The sequence below is a fragment of the Periplaneta americana genome, chromosome 15 (assembly GCF_040183065.1).
Source record: "Periplaneta americana isolate PAMFEO1 chromosome 15, P.americana_PAMFEO1_priV1, whole genome shotgun sequence".
In the NCBI taxonomy this organism is placed as follows: domain Eukaryota; kingdom Metazoa; phylum Arthropoda; class Insecta; order Blattodea; family Blattidae; genus Periplaneta; species Periplaneta americana.
Window position 1 is genome coordinate 53015925 of NC_091131.1, and position 21757 is coordinate 53037681.

Genomic DNA, 21757 nt, shown 5'->3' on the forward strand with positions numbered 1-21757 from the left:
ATAAGTTTAATTTCATAATGTGGTCATACTGAACTGTGGGGAGAGGAGACCTGTTTTGTGAAGGCAAAGAATAAAGGTGTTATTTTGTATGTTAAATTAGGTGTTTTTTTGAAAAAAGTTTGAAATACTATATTTGGATTTATTGCCATTGTTTATACAATAAATATATGCATACGTTTATTTAGTACACCCATTTATTACATATATTTGGCAAATGATTTGAATTACAAAAGGTAAATCATTTTTGTTATTACATGCTTCCTTTGCAATTTTAAAAGATTAATGATTACTTAATGTAACTTGAATATATGGTTTTGTTATGGAAGCACTATAACTATATTGAGGTTAGATTTTGTATTGGTATTCAACACACTGGCATTGTGTTCTGAAATTTGTGTATGTGGGAACTTAGATTTCCTGTGATTGTTATTGACAGGCACAGGCATGTTGAGTTACATGGATGAGGTTTATTATAGTGGAATGACAATGAATTCTCAATATTGAGGACTGGTTAGAAGACTTAGTGTAGTACTACAGTGCTTTTCTTCTGGAGAAAAAGGTGGTGGAATTTGTGTAGAATATAAAGCAAATGGGGAGATGATTACTGTTGAGTGCACGGTAGTTTTGTCGTTTTAACCTACTTTTCATCAAACTTTTTAAGACTTTCATGGCCTAGGCGGAGTTCAAAGAAAAATTACGTTAACCTAATTATTGACACATTTTTCATTCATTCATTCATTCATTTTATTCCATAGATCTTACATGAGCAATGAAGCTTTAAGATTTGGAACATGTCAACATTTTACAATATTACAATTACAATTTTTACAAATTTTTATAGTTTTACAATTTAGTAATTTTCTACAATTTTTACAATTTTGTACAATTTTTTTACATTTTGGCGAGATGTAGTGAGATGAGATGAGGTCCGAGGTTTCGCCAAAATATTACCCGGCATTTGCCTTTTCGGTGGGGGAAACCTCGGAAAAACCCAACCAGATAATCAAATCAAAGGGGTTGATGCCAAGGACTCGCCATAGACCATCCGGCTTCAGTCCCACGGCTGGGGAAAACCTCCGAAGAAACCAAAGTCCAAAGGGGGATCCAACCCAAGCCCGAACGCAACTCCGGATCAGCAGCCCAGCGAGTCTGCCAACTGAGCTACATCGATAGCTCTACTAAAAGTATACAATACATAGCCAATCAGATTATTAAATTTACAAACGCAAACGATCATTCATAAGTTGAGCTATATTATAATACAAAACAATTTAATTAAATTTAAGGCATAAACAATTCAACCAGTTGTGATATACAAAAATTGATAATACATATCATGCAAACTACTTCAAATTACAAACACAAACAATTTATCAGTAGAGCTATATAGATTACTATTCAATTTAAAGCATATACAATTCATCGGCCAAAACTATACAAATATATACAATATAAAGTAGCATACTTTCATTAAGCTATACAAATTTGTGCAATTAATATCAAGTAGATTAATTCAATTTATAATCATAAACAATTCATCAGTTGAGCTATACATATTACCATCCAATTTACAGTAGGTCTATATACAATTCATCAGTAGAGCTACACATGATGAAAAATGCAACAAAAAGGTGCCAGAACTGACGTCTTCAGCCAGAAAAAGCAGTGGTCGTATATGAAACTCATACAACAATACCATTATTAGGCCTATATGCGACAATTTTCAAGTTTTCTTCCCATAATTTTACAGGAGATTATTTCTGCATGACATAGATTTAGATTCATTACACATATTTTAATTATTTTAGAATAAAGAATTAGACTGGAAGGTCCCGGGTTCAATCCATGGTGATGGTGGGATTTTCTCGTCAGAATGGCTCTGGGGTCCACTCAGCCTCTGTCAAATTGGGTACCAGGTTGTCCTGGAAGTAAAGGGCGGTCAGAGCATAGTGTCGACGACACTATATCAGGCTAGTGCCGAGATGGTACAAACATGGAGCTCTGCCTCCATAATCTTTCATGGCTTGTAAAGGGGATAAAAAGAAAAGGATAAAGGGTCAACATAATTATTTTATATTGATTCTATTTAATCCACTCAACAATGTAATTACAGAGTAGATAAAATGAAAATAACAGTAGTAATACAGTACATAATAATGGTACATACATAATAATGGTATTAAATTTAAACAGTTACAATCCAATACTAAACAAAAGATATTAAGCAAATATTACATGTAAATCTCGGTTAACAAAAACAAAAGTATTTACAGTATGAAGAAAACATGAAATGCAAATAACTAGTCACATATTAGTAACAGTAATACAACTGATGAGGGGCTAGACCTACGTTAAGTCAGAATTAGGAGCGAGTTCGTAATGATAATTGATAGGAAATAATTTAAGAAGGAAGACCAAATATACAATATGCAAACCAGTTAAGACCTATTTATTAGTAAAATACTTATGGAGTGTTTTGAATGCTACTGGTATTTATTTCTCTCAAGAGTGTGGTTCTATCCTGAAAGATGTCAATATTGCTCAGTTTATTATAGAAGGAACATATTCTAAGAAGTGGAGAGTACTTATAATAACATGTCCTAGCATAGTTTAAATTAAATGTTTTACTGGTCCTACAGTTCTCTCTTGGTACATGTATTGCTATCCTGGACAGTAGATGACTATTTACAGAACTTGTTAATAAATTATGGAGGCATTTTATATCAATATTATTTCTTCTGTGTTGCAAACTTTCAAAATTAAAGAGAGACAAAAGAGATGAGTACGAGATACTACTTTCATTATTCCAGGAGGGATAGTAAACCAAATGATTTAAGAAACAAAAATCTGATGAATCTTTTTTGAACACTCTCAATTTTGTTAATATATTTAATTTGATAGGGGATCCACACAGTACTGCAATATTCAAGTTTTGATCTAACTAGTGAAAAAAGTAGAATTTTTAAACTATCTGGAGAGGAGAATTTTGTGGTATGTCTATAGATAAATCCTAGAAGTTTAAGTGACTGAGACACAAGTTCAAGTATATGGCTGGAAAAATCCATATTATAAGTGAATACTATGCCTAAATCTTTTACCTTGTCAGTCATTTCCAGGAATTCCCCACCCATTGAGTATCTGTAAGTAAAATAAGTTTTTTTCCTAGTATATATCATATAATGACATTTATTTAAGTTGAAATACAGTTTATTCTTCAGTGACCACTTGTATAACTCATTTAGATCTCTCTGAAGCAAGTGACAGTCATTAGCTGTAGGACAAGATTTAATAATTTTGACATCATCAGCATACATTAAACATAGTGAGTTTGATATCGAGTTCGGTAGGTCATTTATAAATAATAAAAATAAAAGTGGACCCAGATTTGATCCTTGAGGGACCCCCGATGTCGCTGTAAATTCTTCAGATCGACATTTGTTGAAGACAACGAACTGTTTGCGGTTTAATAGGTAACTTCTAAATAGATTTATAAGAGAATTACTAATCCCGTATTTGGCAAGCTTCTTTAACAATATATAGTGATCAACAGTATCATGCTTTTTTGAAGTCTGTGTAGATTACATTAACTGGATTACCCATGTCCATATTTTCAGTGACATAATCACAAAACCATACTAAATTGGATGAAGTTGATCTACCAGTAACGAAACCATGTTGTTTGTCGTCAATAATGTTTTTGACTTGATGTGAAGTATTGGGAAATTCTCTCATCTCTTGTTGCGAGCTACATTAATGTGCATTTTCTTGATAGATCTAAAATACTTGGTGTATGTCGATGGGACTTATTGATGATGAGCTTCAAGAAGTCAGAAAACTCTGCCAACATGTCATCACTGGCAGCAAACTTGTCTCTTGTGTGCAAACTATGGTCCGAGTTGAAATAAGGTTGGTTGAAGCAGTTAAATATTTACTCTGTATGAGTTTTTAGGCTTTCACGGTGACTGTGATCAGTATTATGCTTTTGGGTATTCCATCGTATCTTGGAACTTCACATTTCCACATTTTGGAACTTCATACAGGTTCCACCATCAAGGCAAATAGGTAATACCAGAAAGGTTGCTCTGTTGGGCTCATTATGCTAGTCTAATCCGGATGACTGAGCCTGGTGTAACGAGCCCAACAGACTAGTAGACCTGTATGTAGTTCCAAAATGTTAGAACTGTCAAGTTCTAGGTCATGGTGAAATATCCAAAAGCCTAATTCTGATGAAATATTTACTTGCTGGATATTGTTAAAATCTAGGAAGTAGTTACCTCATTTGTTGTATGCCATTAGAAACAATTAATAGTAAAAAAATTCTCTTTTTATATAGGCGAACAACATTTAAGCACATTATAGTTTGCATTCAGTTTCCAAGCGACTATCCTTCATCACCACTTCTTATTGAACTAAAGAGCAAAACTTTATCGGACAAGCTGCTTGATGGTTTGACTAATGTCTGTGAACAAGAAGCTAAGAAAATTCTAGGTAAACCACAGGTATGTATACCAATGTTCGCCTGGCTTTGAACCTCGTATGCCTCTGAAACACTTAGGTCTAACCCAGAAATTGCTCACGGAACACTTATTGAACATTTTCCAGAGTCTCTGTTGCAGTGTTTCCTTGATTCACACAACGTTTGGTGCAATCTCGCTGTTTCTGTTTATATTTATCTTGAAAACTGTCAGATAACACATGCACAATGGAAAACAATATTAAATTATATGATATGATATTTATTGCTATCAACCCATTTCCAAATAATGGCAGCCTTCACCTTTCTGTATTCAGTACTGACCACCAAGACTATCACTTACATTAACATTTGCTTATTCTTATTAGACTACTTACACCTCAAATAGAATTATTATAGACAATCCAATTGTTTCCGCCCTTTTGCTACTACTGTATTACCTTCATTTAAACTTTCACTAAAGCGTACATATTGAACCTTAATGTCAAATAAAGAAATATGTATACCTGGGGGGCCTACCTGACATATCATTTACAATCACATTGTGATTTTAGAAAGATAATAAACCCAACAAAAATAGGATTTTGTATGTTTTTGCATATTTCTTATTTTATTATGCATATTTCAGACCTCTGCCTTTGCATATAAATCCTGGCCCTATTTATAATAGCCTAAATATTTAAATGTATAAGTATTCCGATATATCTGTACTGTTTAGGAGTAAAGGTACCATTCTTTGTTTTATATCCTTGTGTAGATACACAAGGGTCATTGTAAATTTTAAATTGTTTTATTTAACGATGCTCGCAACTGCAGAAGCTATATCAGCATCGCCGGAGTGCCAGAATTTTGTTCCGCAGGAGTTCTTTTACATACCAGTAAATCTACTGACATGAGCCTGTCGCATTTAAATGCCTCATTTAAATGCTATCGACCTGGGCCGGGATCGAACCCGCAACCCTGGGCACAGAAGGCCAGCACTCTGCCGACTGCTCCATCCAGGCCGACTAAGAGACATTGAGGGGCAAGAAGCTATGTATATGTAATTGGAGTCGAAACTTTATTAAAATCTATTACGCATGTTAACCATAGAACAAACAGCACAATGTCGATATATTAATATCAATATTAAAATCATTACTTTGCATTCCTGCCATCAGTACACTTACGTCAAATAAGTAGTATAGGCCTATACAGTACCTATTCAATAGTTTCATCATATGGATATACAGGGAGAACAAATTATCTCTTAACCGGAAAGCAGCAACTTTGGCTATTGGCGAGTGGATTCCTACATGCTGATTATGGAGACACTGCATTATAGGTGATTCAACAAATCACAAACTGCTAATATAACATATTGTTAAATATAAGCATTTAAAACTTCATTTAGCCACGTAAATTAAGAAAGGAAATTCCTTTTAAAAGCTAAAGTATAAAAAAATCCACATACCATCAAAGAATTAAAAAATAGCAGTCAGAAAAACATCGCATTAATTTGTCAAAGGGAATTACAGCTAATGATATGTCGCTAAGTAAGTGCCAAAAATGTTTGAAACAAGAAGGCAAACAATTTCAGAATCCCCTTTTCTTAATTTGGGTGTCTGAACGACATTTTAACAGCTTATATTTAATAATATTTTACATTAATAGTTTGTAGTTTTTCAAATAACTGATCCTATGCTGTCTCCATAACAAGCCTGCTGATAGCCAAAGTTGCTGCTTTCCAGGTGAGAGATGAAATTGTTTATTTAGTATTTTGCTGCACATGGTTTCATTTCCTTTAAATGCTATAACTTTTGATTTAGATGCTTAAATGTTTATTTTATATTTCTCTGCCAAAAGTTGGAGCTCATAAACAGAATATTGTAAACCAACCTTCGAGTCTGCAAGGAGTGTTATATTCTGCACATAGCAGTATATCCAGCTTGACATTTATATTAATGTAAGTGCTTTCATGATGTCTTCGTTTTCATTCTTTGTTAAGGCAGTTATGTAAATTGTAAGTAACAAGGGAGATAGACAAAAACCTTGTTATACTCCTTTATTAATTGACTGTCAGTGAGAATGGCTACCTCTAGTACTTACTGTAGTGTAATTTTTGTATACACTTAGATTTAGAATGTTGTCGTCTTTAGCTGCTGGGATACATTGTAACTTCCTGAAATGTTTTTTAATGTAATAAATTGTGTTCATTCTGTCGAAAATGAAAATATAATGTGTAATAATGCTGGAGGAGGGGAAATCACAACCCTTACCAAAAATCATAGAGGATTTTTAGAATTCGCTTTTTGTACGTTAATATTTTTCTTAAATTACTGCTCTTCTGTTTATTATCTAAACTGAAATCATTTGTTACATGTTTAATAATGAAAATTGCCACTAGTATCAGAATTGTATTATGTTGCTTTGTCTTTAGGTTCTTCCTGTGCTCAAATTCATTCGTAATTTTATTGACGAGAATCCTTTGTCCTGCTGCTACAATGAGATTGCTACCATAAAAAAGAACCTCTCCGAGACAGATGAATTGAAATTGAAACAGAAAACATCGTCTCTAAATCTAAAAATTTCACAAGGAGGCTATTACTTTAAGACGAGAATTCTTGTACCCGACAATTATCCAGAACATTCGATAAGGTAAGTAAAATATTTGTATACTGCAGAAAGGAATGTTTTGTAAATTTTTATTTTATTTCATTTTTTGGTTATAGAAAATGTAGGGAAAAGTTATGATTCTGCAAAAAGTTTAATTCGAGATGTGACAGAAATATAAATTCAATCACCAGGAACAGGCTTTTGTCATGCTGTTGTTCTGTGTTAATTGCAGTATTTTCTTTTAAAGTATTGAATGGATTATGATTGTTTTCAATATTTATAAGTCATTTTATCCAATAAGATAATAGTTACCCTGCATGCCATTAGATTCGAAATTCACGGGTTGAAAGCCAAGGGGTGATTGGAGATTGTAGCATGGCTTCATATGGAAGGAAGGTTTATAGCATGCAACATTCAACCTCAATTTTTCGCTAAGATTAAAATTCGGATGTTTGTCAATTGTCTATGTGATGTACTATATATGTTGTCAGATGGAGGTCCGGCATCATGCTGACCCCACATCAAGGGGAGTCCCACTGTGTGTACCTCTAGTCGTCTAGTGTGTAGGTCAAATGCAATAAGAAAGTGTCTACATCCTAATGCACAAGAGGAAAAATCACAGAGATGCAAAATAATGGTACTCTACTTGAACCCTTTTGATGAAAATAACAAAAATTAGTGATCGACTCGAAATCAGTTATTTTCATTTCACTCCCTCATTATACAAACTATAGAAAAGGTACCAGTTTGTGATGCTGCTTAATAATGTTGCCTGTCTGTTGGTGTACAACTTTTTTCCCTGAATTACTGTACTTTTTGTCTCGCATTATGTATGAATGAATTATTCATCTGAGAAGTGCACGTTTTACTCTAAACAACACGACTTTATGTATATAAAAATTTCGGCTCACGAGATTGGATCATCAAAAAAATGTGGATATCCGCAAAAAATTAAAAGTAGGCAGTATAACTGACGATGTGAAATTTTATCAGAAAAAATGGTTTCAGCATGTACAAAGTAGTGATGGCGTGTGATTTGAAGACCTGTGATTTTGTCGCTGTGATAGATTTGTCACTGGTTCCGACTATAGTTCCAAAATCACAGCTCCGAGAAATCGCCATCTCAGAGTGATATTTGATTCATAGGTGTGGCAACTGATGTACATGTATGACAGCTCTAGAGTCTAGACAACTGCAAGTCGGGTAGGACAACATACCTTGAATCTAATTACTAGTAGTTATCGTCTCACTCTAGAGGTTAATGAAGGTAGCTGCGTGATAGTGAAGCTATACTGGGTGTTCATTTCAAAGTGTGTCATGACGTCACTGTTGTTGGGTCACCGATTTGAAGCGAGTTTCAGTTTATATGTTAGAGAAGTTGCCTATTATTTAAGGCGTTCTTCAATCTGAACTTGAGAACGTGTACGGTATAACTTGAACGTCGTAGCAACAGATGGCGGTCTGTACGGTCTGTGTACTACCATAACCTCTTTCGAACTGTGTTTTGCGCCGGCAAGTCGTACGCAGGGTATTTGTTATCATCGGTTGCGTACGGTAACATTCCACAACACAAATCAAATGCTCCGTGTCCATGTTGACCGTCGAAGTTAATGTCAACAAATACGTAAATAATCGTCTTAACCCTCTCCCCCTTTTCCCGACAGTACGTATTTCCAAACAGTTCACATTCCTGCCACTACCGGCATTACCGTACGTATTGGTACGTACTCTTCAGAATGAACGCCGTACTTGCTAGGCAACTTTTCTGCCTCTTAGGTTATACACCTCTGCGGAAGTGTAGGAAGATTGAATTCTCTAGGCTCATCGGCTAGCCACATGACGGCATACAGCGAGCCATGACACATTTTGAACTGAACACCCAGTATGTGTGCTGTTGGCTATGTTCTTCCACGAATGACTCACCTTTGTAAACATTCTTGGGACACTTCACTTAGCGCATGAATGCTCTACCGACTGCGCTACCCCAGGAACTATACACGACACTGTCACAATTCTTCTCTTTATATCCACAATAATTCAAATGGGCTGACAAGATGCCAGAAACCCAACTTTGAATGCACACAATTCTGTGTAACTTAAATTATGGTTTCCTGTTAATGTACCTACAGTAACGAATATATTATGCAAATCTGGCTTTCAGGTAGAAGCTCCCTGTGAAGCAGGCTTGAATAATTTCAAGGGTCCGGTCCTGGAACAATTTTTCCCTTGAAATTATTCAAGCCTGCTTCACAGGGAGCTTCTACCTGAAAGCCAGATTTGCATTCATGGGACACATCACAGATAACACAGGTCAGAGTGTATACTCCCCATGCTAATCACTATTGTTTATACAAGACATGGCAGCAGTATATCAATCTACGTAAAGATTATTATTTGTTGGTTCTACAGAATATATCTGTTATGGTAACAATTAATATTAGAGGAGAAAAATTCGCTCCTGCGCCAGGGATCGAACCCGGGTCCTTGGTTCTACATACCAAGAGCTCTCACCATTGAGCTATGCCGAGGTCCAATCCACAGCCTTTTAGTTTTTGAGTTATCAGAAGTTTAAAGGCTGGTCCACAGTATGTCAGGAACGGACACGACAATGAGAATGAAGAAAATTATGAAAATAAATGTATTTAAATGTGAGCATTCACAATTAACGAGAAGCTTGCTGGAGCCTGGGAATGGGAACATAAGAGTTGGCCAAGTTTTAACTTTACCGTTCTTGTTTCCGATCACAGCCTACTAAATACATTCTGTGATCATCAAATCTATTTGATCGTCTTATATTTTGTAACAAGAAGGCCGTGTCGTAATTTATCGTTCGTTCATTGCTTGTAACTAACCAGAAATTCAGTAGGATCACTTTCAATATATACTACGTGTATATGTGACCAGACTACCACATGAATTAAAGTCTTAAATATTCCATGCTTTAAATTTCGAAGTTGGTTAATCTGTGTTTATGTTGGCTGGCTTGTATTCATGAGAAAATGTCATTGGTCAAGTATACACAGATAACATCAGAATGCGTAATATCGACTTTACACATCGTTATTGACACACATATTGCTGCGCATAGCCATTTCCATTTTCGGTTTATTGTGAATAAAAAATCTTCACGTTCACGTTCTTTGTTTCCCATTCTCGCTCTGGTTCTTGTTCCCGGTTTATTGTGGATCAGCCTTAAGTAGTCTTACGTTATTCATTTCCTGATTCTGTCACACATATTTTGTCTAGTGACCCATTGATAGAGACCTGTTTACCCAGAAGGATCTGTAAGAGCATTGCTGTGATATTTTGCAAACCTTCACTTAATATAGTGCATAATTAATATGTTTAACGAGCAAATATGTTGTTTAATAACTCGGGTTTTAATTTTGTTCCTTACATAAAAAAATGATCATTTGACAAAAATATTGTAAGACAACTGTTGAAAGTTACTTTTAAAAGGTATGATTTATGTTAAAGTGTTTATTCTTTATTGCTGCACAAACTTATGCCTCAAAATCAGGGTCTTGTGGCACGTGAATACTTTCTTTATTTGAGAAGTAACTCCACCATTTTCTTCCAGCTTGGAGGATGTTGATACAAATTTCCCTCCACTCTTCCAGCGTTACTTCCTTGGACAGAGCAAAGAAATTGCAAGACAATGTATCGAATCTCCAATTAGGCCAAAAGCAAAAAACCAGCCTCCATTCAGGCCATCGCCGTCATTGCAGCCTGTTGTGTCATTTCTGGTTGCATCAGTTAAGCAACTGCCAGAAGAGAACTGTCAGCTTTGCAAGAAGCTTTGCCTTCCCAAGGATCCAAAGGTGAATTGCACTGCCATGTTCGTATGAATTTATTTATTATAGTGGAATCATCAGGAGAAAGTTTTGACTCTTCTCCACAGTGCTGCTAACAGGCACTACCTAATACCATAAATGACTGCCAGAAACTTTTGTATGACTTAAGTTAATTCAAATTTCGACAATCCAAACGATTTCTTCAAGTTTTGCTCTTAATATTTCTCTCAGAAACTGAGAACTTAGTGCAATAACTGTCTGTTCAGCCTTCGAATTTTTTTTTCCAAATAGTGTTTCCATTTGAAGTCCTGTTTTCTGTGATGCAGTGAAACGATCGGGTTTTCTACGTGGAAATCAAAGCACTTTCTGGCAGAAATAAACGTTTTTGAATAGAATATTCCTTCTTTGAAGAATACTCACAAATATATGTACTGCACAAAAAAAAAAAAAAAGAGTCTCTCGTTTGTATTAGTTATTTCTATTCTTGACCTTAAAGGACACTGTAGTCCATGAATGTTCACTGAATAGAGGTCCAGAGATTAGCTGATGGTAGACAGCCTCTGTTTGTGTTCGTTACAATTTAGATCAACATATTTTTATGTACGACTTTTATGTTAAGATTAGAAATTTGGATTATGCTGAGAGCAGTCTCCAAGGAAATAATATGTATATTGAGCACAACAAACAAATACAGGCATGTCAGCATGTGGAAACCTAACACAGAAAATAACTTTTGTGCTCAAGATTTACCATACTAGGAAGCCAGCAGTAGTTAATTTTGCAAATTGGTTTCTGCAGTCCAGACACAAAATGTGTCACAGGAGAGTCATATAACATTCTTTATTCGAGGCCTAGGGGTTCATTTCCCTTTCCTTCCTCCTCTTTCTACTTTTCTGTTCCTAGTGCTGACCTGCTATGGCACTAAAATCGTCCTCCAGTGGCTTAAGGAGGGAAAGCTGGTGATCAACAAGATCTCCCAATGGACCCGTCGACCAACAGCAGGTGTGGTCCTCCAGACATTCTGGGGATTGTGTGTGAATGAAGTAGCCACCAAAACGTTAAAATATGGTGTTCACTTAAATCGGCTACAACTTGCCATTTTTCACGACCTGTTACTAAATCTACGTATTACTCTGTGAAAAGATTTATTAATCTACATACTTAGACTTCAACAAACAAAATTTGATAACACAATCCCATGGGAAAAAATGGAACTCTCTGCATCAAAATCCACAGTTAATTCCCGATTTACCACGAAAATCGTCTGTAGCTGCATTTAGATTGGCAACAGGCCATGATTGTTTGGCCAAACACCTGCATAGAATTGGAATATATCAGTTCCCTAACTGTCCATTGTGCAACTCAAACCAAGAAATGGATTCGGAACACCTCAAAATCTGTGCTTCAGTGGCTGGTCATGATAATATCTTTGAAAAATATTGGACTGCAAGAGGTCAAATGACTTTATTGTCAAACGCCTGGCATTAGAAAACAACAACAACATTCTTTACAGCTGGAGTATATTTCATTTTAGTAGAAATATTAATTATTGAAATCGCAGAGCAACAGTCTTTAATATGCAGACCATTTATGGCCCTTCCAGATATGTAATATGATTCATAATGTATATGCATCTCTTTTGGCTATTTTGGTGCATTCTTATTAGCCTAGTTGAATAGGTAATTGGGTAAATATAAAATCAAAACTTAGTAATTTACAAGTTTAAGTTACTGAGGTTCTTAATAATTTTTTCTAGTAAAAATACTTAATACATATTGAGGATACCTACAACAAGAATTATACAGGCCATTTATATCTAGTTAAGTTTAATTGGCCCATTTTCTACAAAATATTGAAGATCACCATCTTGTTCACACCCTAAAAAATAGAATATACAGGAATAACCTCCACACTATCGAGTATAGACGAACTTACATAACGTTTGCATGTGAATAACAATAATTTCATAAAAGATGTCGGAAATGTGAATGCAACTCCTATAACACAGGTTAATGTCCATTTTGAAATAAAAATATAATTGTGTGCATGCTTATTATTAATCAATTACAGATCGATAATGACACAGACTATGCCAAGCATATAAGCATGAATGATGCACGTGTTTCTGGCCAGGAGCTAATCTAAACTCTCAGTACTTAAAGTTAACTGTAAGAAAAATTAAAATCCTCTAAAGACAAAAACAGCAGCACATCACAAGTTTGCTTTCTGCATTCTTAGTGAGGTCACTGAAGCACGTGCCTGTCTCTGCAAAACATAAATAAAATCCTGTAACAGAGTAAGCAGGTCAAGATTTAGAACTTTTGTTTCCCACTCTCATCTGTGCTGTCAGTTATATATATACAGGGTAGAAGTGAAATAATCCTGGAAATTGTAAGGAGATAGGGTACACTTAAATAAATAGAAAACCTGCTGTATATTATGTTTTGTGATTAAATGCAGGGTTAATTAGAAAATTAAATTGGAACTTTCAGCAGTCTGGCAACATTTCTGCTAACATGCTCCTCTTTCTTCTCGTAATACAGATGTAAGAGGCCAACGAACTCAGGTCTGTCTCCCTAGGTGAACTACCTCCCACCTCCCTCTCTGGCTATGATGTTGCATTCTGGTTGCATCATTCAGTGGCTTGAAATTAGTGGTTTTTAAATTAAATTTACACGAAAACTGCCCACACTATTGAAATACCTCAGAGGGATAAATGATTCTTTATTAGATTTTCTATCAGTATGGACAAAAATCACGATCCTACTCGCAATACTTACTGAATAAAAGGGTGTTGAACATTTGGGGAAAAACATTTTTCTGAGAAAACTATGAACTTTTCACTAATATTGTATTACACTTTTTGGTTACATGTAACATGAGCTATTTGCTTTGAAAAATCTGCAGGGTTATTTCATTTTCTGGAGAAAAGTTGTGTGACAGTTCCATCTACCTCTTAACCATCTGTTAATTTTCATATACAGCTTGCTGAAACCAATGAAAATGCAGACAGTCATGTGGAAAGAGTTTATTGTAGCCATCTCTTCCATCTCCAGTGCCTCATTACCTACATGAAGACTCCCCCTTTTCAAGGTAAGTGCTTTTGAGACACACCCATGGACACAGGGACTACATTGAAACAGTCACAGTCTGTAATTTCGGATAAAATAGATTGGGTTATATTAGACTAGATTTAGGATGAGAAATAACTTTCAATTTGCGTCAGAGTCTTCGATCTTTCACACCTGTGGATATCACTTTGAGCCCAGATCTATGTCTTCCCATTTTCTTAAGAACTTTCACATCATTGTTAGGATCTGATTCCTATTTTCCTGATTCTAATATCAATACAGTTGCCACCTCTCCAACTTTTGGCAGGATTGTCCCGAATTTGAAACACTGTCCCTCCAATACTGATTTTGAGAGCAGCTAAGAACATGTTTAGATGGGAAATATAGAATTTTATATTAATTTTTTTTTTCACTTGTGAGATGATATAAAGTAGACCTAATTAACAAAAATCGGTTTGTCCTTCATTCCTTGTGGATGGTGGGGATTGCCCAGCCCAACACTCTTTCAAAGGTGGCAACCCTAAATATTAGAGACCTGATCACTGAAGTTTGAGAGAATGAAAATAACTGACAAATTTAGCCTGAAGCTCTCTCATCCAGGAACAATGTTCTGTCACGTGATGTAACTGTAGCTTTACTTTCTTTCCAGAAAAAGCCGTGCTAAGATTTTTTTTCTCTTTGGACTGGCTTAGAACCTGCGAATCTCTGATTTAATAACCACACAATCTTGACATTAAGCTTATTATATACCAGTATTGTCTCAACAAAGACAGAATTTTATTTTAGAAAACTGACGATGTGATGTCAGAGTCTCAGAGATAGTCTGCTTGACAATTGTGACATTTGTCACATCGTGAAATTGATTTATCCACGTTGGAAGTACAGAAAACATATTGCTGCTTCAGCTACCTAGTTGCAAAATATTTTTTTTTTTCTTCATACATGAAACAGTAATCTGAAAGAAAGAGAGAAAATTTACTAAAACCAAAATCTGGACTATAAGAAGGCGAAAGTTCCAATACTTCCCAGTGTAAGTCTTGCAAGTTGTGACTGCATTGCTATGTAGTTATCCATTATTATGGAGAAGTCACATTTTTGCTCGAAATATTTTGTTTTTGGTGGCTTGTAATTTCTTTATTTGACATTGCACACTATCTATCGGTATCAACTGATCATTTGTGGTCTCGGAAATCCATCAGTAATGCACAAGATTTTCAAAATCTGGATACTATACTGTTTCTACAGAGGTGTCGCAAAATTTTTCTTCAATAGTGAACTGGTGTGTTTCCATTTCATGGTTGCTCACCTATTGATAAAGAATGAAGTGATGGACTCTTGTCTCATTATCAGTAAATATTCAGTTTAGAATACTATATTAATCACTATCAGCTCATAACACTCTTTGTCCATGAAAAGTATATGACATTTCATGCAATGAATATAATAATTCAAAGTACGTGACACTAAATACTAGAACTCCCGACTGGATATGTCAACAATGTCTGAAGTTACAAAATCGTATTATTTTCGTTTCCATGGTTGTGTAATGCTATTTTCTGACCAGTCTATATAGCTACAGGAATTAATTGAAAAATTTCCTTATAAAAGGACGCGGATTTTGTTGCAGGAGGTAAGAAATGTCCTAAATGTGGGCAGCAGATTTTCCATGATAAATGGCGAGTGAGCGAAAAAGTTGCAGAGGACCGCTGGGCTCACCAGCAGGCGAGGGAACGAGAGCTACGTGAAGTGACTGAGTTCCTTGAATAGAAGATATCATGCCTCTGTGTTCGTGCCAGCAAAAGTTCAAAGGCAGCATATTTCACATTGGTGATTAGGGTAATTGCCATCTTTTACCTTGCCAATAACTTCAAAGCTCTCTTTCATTTCTTGCCATAAATTATCATATGCAATATCTTTATGCTCAAAATTAACATCGATTTAGTGGGTTTAAAAATATTTTGTGCAATCATTGTTAAAATATCTTAAATAATTTAAGCATATGATACGAATATAATGTCAAGAGTGAAAGTATGAAGATTATGTACCTAATGAGGACATATGGTGGAAAGAAGCTGTTTCTACTTGTAAATGGTTTGCAGAATGAATATTTGAAATTTCAATATATTTGGAAAGTGTTCTGAATGTAATCTAAATGGAAGCTTCATTATTGTGTTCTTGGAAGATGCACAGATTCTTCATTTCAAGACGAAACTTAATCTTACATAATCTTATTATTCTGTAACACAGGGCTGTCCAACTCATGACCTGAGGACAAAATTTACGAGTGGAAATTTTTTTGTGGAAATGAGGTTCATGTTAACTTCAGTCAATGAACAATACAGTATATCAAGTGTGTCAAACTGGCAGCTTGTGTGCCTCTGTGGCTCTTTTCGTGTTATTTTGCGGTCTGACCCACCTCCATGGAAAATTATAACCACAATTTAATTTCATATGTTACCACACAAATGCCAGTCAATCTATTGAAGTAGCTGTAACAATTGTTGATATGCATGCCACCTATTCGAAACAACACATTTAAGATTGACTATCCAGACGGATAAGACATCTGTTTTCTGGCATGTTAACTACATTTAGTTTCTCTGTCGAGAACATTCTAGCAAGTTCGTCTGTTCTGTTGCCTTATATAATAATAATAATAATAATAATAATAATAATAATAATAATAATAATAATAATAATAATAATAATAATAATAATACATGGCGCTACAGCCCCTGAAGGGCCCAGACTGATCAGCTGGCTGCTGGTCTCACGCCCACATACCAAAGCAGAGGTGGACGATCATCCAACCAGAATGGAGGTATCATGATGATCCCCCCAGGCATTATAGCTGGCTTTCGCAACCGGATTTCTGTATGTATTGTAGCTCTCCAAGTGCATCATGATGCTGGGTGGGCATCAGTCCCATACACTGGCCAAAATTTCATGAGAAAATTTCTTCCTCCATGAGGACTTGAACCAGTACGCATTCTGTAACATGAGTCCTAGGCAGACCACAATGCCACAGTGCGGGACTATATGTCATTGTTTCCCATACTAAGAGACAGTGCTATTGGAGCTTTTATATCAGATGGTAACTTTAGGGTGTTCACCACTTTGAAGTCATGGTTAGCGTGCCTGACCGTGAAATGAGGAGGCCGGTTCAAATCCTGATAGAGGTTTTTTCTGGGATTTTCCCTCAATCCATTAAGAACAAATGCTGGGTAACTTTCGGCACTGGACCCTGGACTCATTTCGCTGGCATTATCACCTTCATCTCATTCAGATGCTAGATGAACATAGCAGTTCATAAAGCGTCGTAAAATAACCAATTAAAACTTTAGAGTGATTCCATAAGTAGTGCAGAGAGTTACTTTATTGCCATATATATATATATTTTTTCAATCTGCTTACATTAGCATCGTTCAAAATAATCCCCTTGGAGTTTAATGACTACTTTCTAACTTCGTGGTAGCTATTGGATGCTGTTTAATTCTCCTTTGAAGTCACAGCTGTATTCAGGTTATTTAAGCTTCTAAAACGTTGATCCCGAAATGGATTTTCCATTTTGGGGAAAAGATCATGGTCAGGTGGTCTATCTGGACTATAGGTTGGGTGAGGGAGTGATTCCCACTTGTAATTGGTTAATACGACCATCACTATGATTATGAAGGGATGTTATGAATAATGTCAACACCAAAAGCAGAAATATACCACATAACATTATTCATTTGGACAAAAAGATATATTCCAGAAACTTTCTGAACCGAGTAGTATATTCACTATAATATTATATTGTATTATTTTAACATAGTTTTATTTCCATTGAAACAGTAATGCATTATTAGCTCTAAATACGAATCAGCAACAAGCAAGAATTCAGCCAATTAAAAAAGTATTGATAGGTTTAGCAATGGCAAGGTCTATAGATCATGTGTGGTCCACGAGAGGTTTAGTAATATATGAAATAGCCTGCGGCTCAAACGAGTTCAACACACCTGCAGTGTATGAATATGATACTGGCTTCTCACTATTGTTCAATGTTCATGCAGCAAAGTACTCTATAACTGAGCAATTTGTAGATGGTTGATAACAAAGAGGAAAGTCTGGACATGTAACAATACATATTGCAATGGTATCATATTTACCATAAAGATTTTATGAAACACATGCGGGGAGGGTGTGAGAAAGGAACTAACATTTACTGAAAAAGAGGAACACGCTATTCAAATGATACACATAACTTTCGTATTCAGCATTACTAAAGTGTTTTCTTCTAATAAAAATTAAATTTCTTACATTAACAGTGATACCTACGTTATGGAAACAAACTGTGATATGGAGAAACACTATGGCACATACGGAAGCTTATAAAATTTTTCTTCTCATTTTAAATTACTTTTCGTTCATAATTTGCATTAGGTTATTTTTAAAAGTTGTAACAAAAATGTCCTAATATTGGTACGACTGCAGGGCATTTGAGTGGTCAGTAGTTGGACATCCCTAATGTAAATGAACATTTTGTGATATATATTGAGGACATTAACCTGCAGTACCTTGTAAAGTAGTGGTTGTCAGCACTCACTGAAATGGGTAAAGGGTAAGGAATGTATCGTAATATGCACCATCGTGCAGAAGAGAGAGGCAGTAAGCATACCTGCCAGCAGCCATGGATAAATGCCAGTGCATCTCTTATCCGCAGAGATGCTAGCCTAAGGGTGCACTGTGCTGATGACCGCTGTTGTAAAGTCTTAATATTTTAACATTATACTGTTATATGAATTATGAAGAAAAGTATGTTAGAATACTAAACTACGAGTATTTTTTGTTTGAATTTTCTTGGACAGTATTTTTTAAAATCAAGATTCTGTTACGTGACTTACAAATTTGGAGTCACAGATGAGTTTTAATGCGCTAATAAACAGCATATGAATATTAAGACTATTTACAAATTGCTGTTCATTAAACAATTTTATATTCGTAAGTAAATTTTATGGATTGAATGTCTTGAATAAAATGTTAAAATATATTTGTGGTGACAAAGTTTGGTATTGTATTTAAAAGCTATTTACATCAAAGAGAAAGAGAGAGAGTTTGTTTCAAATTTCTAACTTATTAAACTTTGTGCAGAAACTGATGTTTGCATTGTTTTTATTAACATCTGAATACCATTTCCCAAAACTATATTTTTGTGCTTAATACATTTTCAATCAGTTGGTCCTGTTTAACCAGAGTACAAGTAATGTTAGTAATCTTCTCATTTTTAATTTCTCTGAGATATTGGTTTTGACATGCTGCTTGTCCGTCCAATTGTGTGCAGCCTTTCCTCTCGAACTACTGGATGAAGTCTGTCTACAAGTCACCCAAGAAGTATGCAAATGAACTATACCTATTAAAAAAATGTTTTGAACACGTAAGATGGCATCTTACTCTGAATCAAGTGCAATTTAAAATATATATATAAGAAATAGTCCTAAATGAAACATTGTCGAATGTATAGGCTATAATTCTTTTGGAGTACTAATATGAGCAAACATTAATTTTCATAGAAAATAATGCAATTTATTCACCATTATGTATTTATTTGATATATTAATTCCATAGTTAGTAATATATTAACAAAATAGATTTCTATATTCAATTTCAAGCCTTGCAAATAGGAAAGTCAGTATCATCCACATCCCTCATTTAGACTGCAATCGAAGAGAAATATTGCTGAGGATGGTTAATGAACTTTTCCCTAAAAAAAAAATATTTTAAACATATAATTATGACCTTGAATTGATATATCATGTATTCATCAGTGACCAATATTTGTTTTTCTATGTGCCATTTTCCTCTCCAGACCATAATAGAACCTCGTTGAAATTTGTGAACCTCTTCTATATATCTTAGTCTCTCTGCTGCATCTGGTCGTCGTCTTATGCGCATTCTTCCAGAATATGGATGTAGACAAAGTGTGATTCATCGGAAAGAAAACCTGACTCCATTGATCATCTGAACAGTCACCATGTTGTTTTACAATTCATGTTTGATTTTCTGATAAGTCAGCTATTAAATACAATAAATAATGTTTTAATTTTTCAATCTTATGACATCAATTTTGATCCATGTTGTTGACACCACAAAACACAAGCTTCTTGATTTCCACGTCTGATAGCTGGACACCTCAATAGGTGATGGGCATTAAGGCCTCCTTCATGCAATCTGTTCCGTATTTCTTAACAGGTTAGCAGTTTGAATCCTTTCTCTCAAGGTTCTTAGGCACAGAAATTTATCTTGTGCAGTAGTTGTAATTCTCAGTTCACCTGGTGTCGTTCTTCTAGACTGCCAAATTCGTGATATCGACTCCACATTCTTGATATTACGTCTTTTTCAGTATTGAGAGCCCTCGCTGCATCAGCTTATGTTCCACCATTTTCAATTATATCAATCGCCCTAAACATGTCATCGTGGCTTAAATGATGATGTTGAGCATCCATTTTCACTGTTTTAACAGTTCTTTAATGTTTTACACTGTTAAAATTACCAAACTCCTCTATTACCAATAAACTGATTACCTATCCTATCTGAACCACTAAAATAAGAAATACCAAAGTAATAATGTCAACAAACTAAAACACTAGTTACCATGGTCTCTAATGGATAGACAAATGAATAACTCACTTTATGTATATCAATTGTTTATGATTTATTTGGGTATACAAAGCATTTTTCTATAAAATTTCATTTGTTCCTTAGACAATCTTGATGTGTGTGTGTATATATATATATATATATATATATATATATATATATATATATATATATATATATATAATATATATATATATAATACAGACAGACAGACAGAATGTAGTTCTGACTGCTAACTTGGAAATATCAGACTTCCATTGCCGCTGTGGGACACTTAAAAGAACAAATTCGTTATCTCCAATTATGAACAAGGATAATGTTTCAGAGATGAGATATGGGATGAACCAGAAGTGGCAGTAAATTTTGCTTGTAACACTCTCGTTCAGGGACTTCGTTCTTTTATGTATAAAAACTTTATGACAAAAAGACCCCGACTCTCTTCCAAAAAAATAAATACAAAGTTTTTACTGCCTCAGTCTGGTGTGAACTTGCGAAGCTCAGTCTAATGACGAACATGATAATTACTAATTAATCTAAAACACAACTGCAGTTTTAATTAAATGTGAAGCACAGGAACGCCATTTCATAATTTCAATTAAGAAACATGCCAAACAAATTATCTTTGCACCAAAAAGCGGATGCTCCCTGGACCAAAAATACACAAATTCAATCTTCTAACACGATTTTTTTGTTTGAATACTTTCGTTTTATAGTTTATTTCAGCTATTTTAAAAAGGTAATAAGTGGCGTTCCTGTAATTCACAATTACCCAGTTTTAAAGTAAGAAATCAAAGTGACCTTAAGATATCAACAAAGCTGGTCTCAGTGTAGTGCTCTATAACCAGCTGGGCTATCACAGGATCACTTCCAGCAAAAGGTGATGAAGATTAAAATTCAGATAGAAAGTAAAATCAGAGATGCTATGCTTCAAATTTACGGCATATAAGAAAGCCTGAACCCCAGGCAAAATTACTAATCTAAAGTAAAACCAGATATTCTATGTTGCAAATTTATGCCATGTAAAAAACCTGAACCCCAAGCAAAATTACGAATGTAAAGTAGAACCAGAAATTCTGTGTTGAAATTTACTGCATGTAAAGAACCTAAACCCCAGGAAAAATTACTGATGTAAAGCAAAACCAGATTTTCTCTGTTGAAAATTTACAGCTTGTAAAAGAACGTAAACC

The 21757-nt window shown here is 34.9% G+C and overlaps 1 protein-coding gene across 2 annotated transcripts; it reads left to right on the plus strand.

The window, feature by feature from the left end:
* Window positions 1-10: 10 nt before the first annotated feature.
* LOC138714935 (uncharacterized) lies at window positions 11-19071 on the plus strand. 2 transcript variants are annotated; one of them, XM_069847226.1, is made up of 8 exons: window positions 11-233; window positions 907-1184; window positions 3773-3906; window positions 4334-4499; window positions 6894-7111; window positions 10650-10890; window positions 13848-13956; window positions 15562-19071. In XM_069847226.1, the coding sequence occupies exons 3-8, from the start codon at window positions 3791-3793 to the stop codon at window positions 15699-15701; spliced, it is 990 nt and encodes a 329-aa protein (XP_069703327.1). In that variant the 5' UTR covers window positions 11-233; window positions 907-1184; window positions 3773-3790; the 3' UTR covers window positions 15702-19071. The 2 variants fall into 2 exon arrangements, with proteins under 2 accessions (XP_069703327.1, XP_069703326.1); XM_069847225.1 differs by lacking the exon at window positions 907-1184.
* The last annotated feature ends 2686 nt before the right edge of the window (window positions 19072-21757 follow it).